The sequence below is a fragment of the Arctopsyche grandis genome, chromosome 5 (assembly GCF_051622035.1).
Source record: "Arctopsyche grandis isolate Sample6627 chromosome 5, ASM5162203v2, whole genome shotgun sequence".
NCBI lineage: Eukaryota > Metazoa > Arthropoda > Insecta > Trichoptera > Hydropsychidae > Arctopsyche > Arctopsyche grandis.
In genome coordinates this window covers 17,103,559-17,108,998 of record NC_135359.1, presented here as the reverse complement: position 1 = coordinate 17,108,998, position 5,440 = coordinate 17,103,559, and the positions used below count along the sequence as shown (strand labels likewise).

At 33.4% G+C, this 5,440-nt stretch overlaps 1 protein-coding gene across 1 annotated transcript; it reads right to left on the bottom strand.

Moving 5' to 3' along the window:
• LOC143912258 (NADH-quinone oxidoreductase subunit B-like) lies at positions 1-3,327 on the bottom strand. Its single transcript, XM_077431535.1, has 4 exons — positions 3,240-3,327; positions 2,009-2,313; positions 1,741-1,929; positions 1-1,674 (listed from the first exon to the last, which is right to left on the bottom strand). Exons 2-4 carry the CDS (start codon positions 2,311-2,313, stop codon positions 1,536-1,538), a joined length of 633 nt encoding a protein of 210 aa, XP_077287661.1. The 5' UTR covers positions 3,240-3,327; the 3' UTR covers positions 1-1,535.
• Between the last annotated feature and the right edge of the window lie 2,113 nt (positions 3,328-5,440).

Here is a 5,440-nt window from a genome sequence, read left to right as displayed (position 1 = left end):
AGATACGAATCAAATTTATTTAGAATTCATTTATCGACAACATTTATAATATACATACATACTTATTTTTTGATGGTTAAATAATACGATATCTTTTTATCATATGTATGTATGTTTATAGTAGAAATTGAAGAAATAATACTCTATTATGAGTAAAACCCTGTTAATATCTAGAGAAAATATATTCTTATTACCTCAAATGTGCACAATATTTAATCTGTTTAAAATTCAGAATATATGTATTTCGTTTATAATCTAGTTTGCAACATTCCCTTTAATATGAAATTTAATTCAATTAAAAAAGAAATGTACACATTATTTTTTCTTTTCCGTATTCGTACTATCAAAAATAAAAAGAATTTTTGACTAGCCATACTTATTATTATGAAACCTATACATGTTTCATTTGCAATATTGCGATAACAGCCGGGGAATTATAATGAAAAATATTTCACTTGTAAATTTGAAAATTTCACTTGAAAATTTTGGAATGGAAACAAAATATTTCATTTTTGTTCTTTTCGGTTCTCATTTTCTATTTTGCGAAACGAAATAAGAAAACTAGTTAATCAACTATCCAACTATCCAATGCGGTTTCCAGTTATTAACCGTTTGCCCACGGCCATCTTCTATGGAAGCTTTGGGCGACAAGTCTGTAGCGCGGCTGTCTTCCATAGAATTTCTGAACTTTGCACGGGATATTGAGCCTTATATGCGCCTATTTCAACTGTTTAAGGTTCAAAATTGGTTGAATATATTACTGAGAGTTGAATGCCATCTATTTAATTTGCTTAAAATGAATATATACCAGTAAAAAATAGTTTTTTGTGGAACCATACTGAAACCTCGTTTATGTGACGTCACATCTTCATACAATTGAGACGATACGTCTCAATTGTATGAAGAATGCTTATTTGACAATTAAGCCAAAACTACCAGATATACATATTATGTATTTTATTGTTTAAAATAATACTTTGTGTTAATTAACATATCTGGTTACTTGAGGCAATATTAAAATCTGTATTTAAGGTCGAAAACTCGATTGCCAAATTCGCAAAAAAGGTGCCGCGAACAGGGTTTGTTCGCTATATTTATTGCCGCGGGCAAAGGGTTAATAATGATTGCCGTAAAAACAAAGTGGAAAGAAGTCCCAATTTTAAATTATATCACCGCTTAAATTATACTTTGACAAATATTGAAGTTACAATAAAATAGCCACTCATTCTTTTGACTTTTCAATTTCTGTAAGTTGAGTTTTGTTTAGTGCATTGAAAGTAATACTACTAACAATTAGGTTAATTTCATTGTTTCGATTTCATTTTTGTTCCAGTTTTAGTCTCTGATTTAGCAGAATTATCAATGCACTAATTTTTACAAGACCCATTTTATAAGTAAAATAGCTTGTTATTAAGCATTCTTTTTATTTACATTGTAATAAAGAAAATTTACTACACATTATATTTATTTATAAATAAATTATCGAATAAAATGGAACCGAACGAGTCAACTACTTCTTTCAATATGAGATTAATTCAATGCCGGTACCATATCTGCACATTCTTCATCCGTTTAATCTTCTTCTGTAATTGTAAGATTCCATATAACAAAGCTTCAGCAGTGGGAGGGCATCCCGGCACATAAATATCGACAGGCACAATGCGATCGCATCCTCTGAAATGTTCAATTAAAATTTAGATACGTCAAAAACAGAAAAAAATGTGTATTTAAAGTACCTACCTGACAACAGAATACGAATAATGGTAGTAACCACCACCATTAGCACAACTTCCCATAGAAATTACCCATCTCGGCTCGAGCATTTGATCGTACACTTTCCTTAAAGCGGGAGCCATTTTATTAGTCAACGTTCCCGCAACAATCATGACATCAGACTGACGAGGCGAAGCACGGAACACCACACCATACCTAAAATTAGCATTTATATATGTAGTTTAAATTTAAATATTGGTCAAATCCAATAGACATTAATAATAATAAATGCTACCTATCCATATCGTATCGAGGAGCAGCGATGTGCATCATTTCTACGGCACAGCAAGCCAAGCCGAAAGTCATCGGCCACAGAGAACCCTTTCGCCCCCAATTCAAGAGATCATCCAACCTCGCGACGGCATATTCAGCAGCGTTTTCCGTTTTTTGGAAAGGTGATAGGGTTCGGAAAGTAGTTTGATCCGGGACAGGGAGATGAGTCTTACGAATCTGTACAGTTAACGGAGCAAATGTGCCAGGGAAGGCACGAGTCGCTCCTTCCAATCCATTAGTGAGAGCAACTAAAGTATTGCGCAGCATCTGAAATTTATTATAATTTGATTATTTATTCATGTATGTAATAAGTGTAGGTAGGTAAGTATATAAATATAAGAAGATGTCAATTTCCACAAGGCAACACAAATATGCGAGAAATTGATACAATTTTATCAATCAGAACACTATTAAAAATATAGAAGGGGTCCTACCGTTATCGGCACATTAAATATTTTAAATAATGAGCTTTTTTTTATTGCCGTGATGAAAGTATATGAATTATCTATACTTGCACTACAATCATTAAATAAAAAATAATTGCGATTTAAAATGTGAATGTACATAAAATGGCAAAGTGTCAACTTAATGTATTAATAGGATTACATACAATTGCACACCTTTAATATTACAAATGAAACAATAATATTTCAAACAAATCTAAATTGCATAATAATATGTTTATTAATTCTTATTTGTATTATTTTTCATAAAATTAATATTTCAGTTTAGTTTTGGACAAGTAAAAAGACAATGGTTCCTAATTACTGAACAAACGATATTTATAGTGACTATTTTGAAAATTTAACAAAGTTTTGTAATGGAAATTAAAAACATATTGAAAAATAATGCAAAAATCATTGATTTCTGATTAAACGTTATTCGAAATATCGACAATCATCCTCAATATTATGTATTTTGATTTTGAATTTTGACAATTATGACAACCCTAGATACAAACAATGTGCAATGAGTATAATTAGTAAAAAGATATCAACGTCGCAATAGGTGAATAAATTTTGGCAAAACATCAACAAGGAAGGGAGACTTTTGTCGGGTTGGGTTAGGTTAGGTTCGGTGTTCGGCTAAATTTGAAACAGCTGATGAATGAAAAGAATGATAACACAATAATTACATAGTGGTTGAATGGAAAGGGTTGAATAGAAAGGAGGGTTAGAGGGATGAAAGTCCACCTTGACAGAAGGGGCTGATCGCCGCGCTAACGTCAAACGTGTTTATGTAATCTGATGGGTCGGACCGGATCTGGCCGACTTTTAACTCGACTTAAAAATTATTCCCAAATGCATATTCAAAAGATCACATCATTTACAAATTCTTCTTCAATTTCGGTTGATTATCATGCTAAGGTTTATCACCACTTGGGATTTCAAACTTAAATAAAAACAAGAATCCTGTGACATTCGCAACAGGATTTTTGGCGGGGTTTTTACTTTTGTAAATAATAATCAATTCAAGTTAAAACTATGACCACTCTTATCTTTCCCTTGTGGGGGGGGGCTATGCATTACTGAGTATGAATGGAGATTTCACTCATTACTATAGGTATTATTATATATATTATATAATAATATTATATTATATATTATATTATATATTATATTATATATTATATTACTATCGATTATATATATTAGTATATTACTGTCGATTGGCGCCGTACACACACACGATATCTACATACGATATTTCCATATCCAGTTCCTAAATAGCAACCACAGGTTGCAATATGGGAACTGGATATGGAAATATCCAGTCTCCGTGACGGGCCCGAATGTGAAACGCCCGAAAACGCAAATATCGGAAGGCAAAGATCGAAAATCGAAAGATCTTAAGTCGAAAGATAAAAAAAGGGTGCATGGTAAACGGTACATATTCACTTAATTTGCGTGAGCAGGATACAACAGGAACAAGAGGAACAAGCTTTTCCTCCCGTATTCTACACCCGATAATTGCGAATTTTTCCATAACCAGTTCCTAAATAGCAACCACAGTTTGCAATATGGGAACTGAATATGAAAAATTCGAGAATATTGGGTGTAGATATCGATAGTGTGGACGTAGCCAACGGCATCAAACTATTGTTTGAATCCAAGTGGCCAACGACTTTCGCATGCAAACGACTGTAATATTTCCCTGTCTGCCACGGATTTAAAGTTTTGATCAAAGAAGCTAGAAATTTAATAGACTACGTACAGGGCCGCACCTATGAGTTCAGCCGCCTGTGTGCAAACTTAAATCGGCCGCTCTTTAATTTTATCAGCATTTGTATAAATCATATTAATAAAAAACTTACCTTGTGTGAGAAATATAGTGCTGAAAATTTTAATCACAATAAAAATAAACCAGAAAAACAGACAGAAAGCCAAAACTTTTGGTAATAAATAGGACCAGGCGACAAGAGAGACTGAACGTTTTCAAGTTCATTCATGAAAATATAGTGATTTTACTCTCAATCCCACATCTAGGACATTGTTCTTTCAATGACCAAATAATACTCAACATCCTTGAAGAAATACATATAGCAGTCGCAAAGATAATATATGTAGGTAGAACATAAAATACCTAGCTCAATGCAATAAAATCCCATTATTTTTCCGAATTAAGGTCTGTTCATACATATCCAGCACGATCCGAATCCTGCAAGTATCCTGCAAGTACGGACAGTATTCTTTAGTACATTCTGTATAGACGCGCATGAATGCGTAAATGCGCATTCGCGAATGGAGTATGAATACGTTGTGGCGGCTCGCTTATACGACATGGTCGAGTTTGGTTGCCTTCCTGCGAGTGGGAACCAACTCGGCTGGGTTCGGAGAGCCACTACCACTCTGTCTTCAGCTGTCATATAATAAACACGTGCATTAACATGCCAGTCGTCTCATTCGTTCATCCTCCATAACGTCCATATAATGTACCAAAGAATACTATCCGCACTTGCATGACACCTGCAGGATACGGGTCGTGCTGGATAGGTATGAACAGACCTTAATAGTACAAGCTGTAACATGCAACAGCAATCTACAAGTATTCAACAACACAACCTAAATACATTTTTAAAATGTACGATATTTTATTTCATAATTTTTAAGGAATATAATTTTTTCCACTCGGCCGCCTTTATATTTCAGCCGCCTGTATGCGTTGCACACATTTTTACATATGGTAGGCGCGGCCTGGCTACATATGATTAAAATTTATTTTATCGCAATATACCCGTTTATGCGATAATCATTCACTTACATTTCGAAACAAAATGAAATACTTTATTAATTTAATTTTGATCGTGTCTAATTAGATACGAAGTGCGTATGTACACAAGCATTTCCCATCTATGTACATATTTGAATGCAAAATTTCGAAATTCGTATTTTGA

What these genes read in the sequence shown, in the direction of transcription:
- LOC143912258 (XM_077431535.1), bottom strand. Translation starts at nt 2,313, where the DNA reads ATGCTGCGCAATACTTTAGTTGCTCTCACTAATGGATTGGAAGGAGCG. An exon ending in CCTCGATACGATATGGATAG is followed by an intron (nt 1,930 to 2,008) that starts GTAGCATTTATT and finishes TGCTAATTTTAG; the next exon opens with GTATGGTGTGGTGTTCCGTG. An exon ending in TATTCGTATTCTGTTGTCAG is followed by an intron (nt 1,675 to 1,740) that starts GTAGGTACTTTA and finishes TGAACATTTCAG; the next exon opens with AGGATGCGATCGCATTGTGC.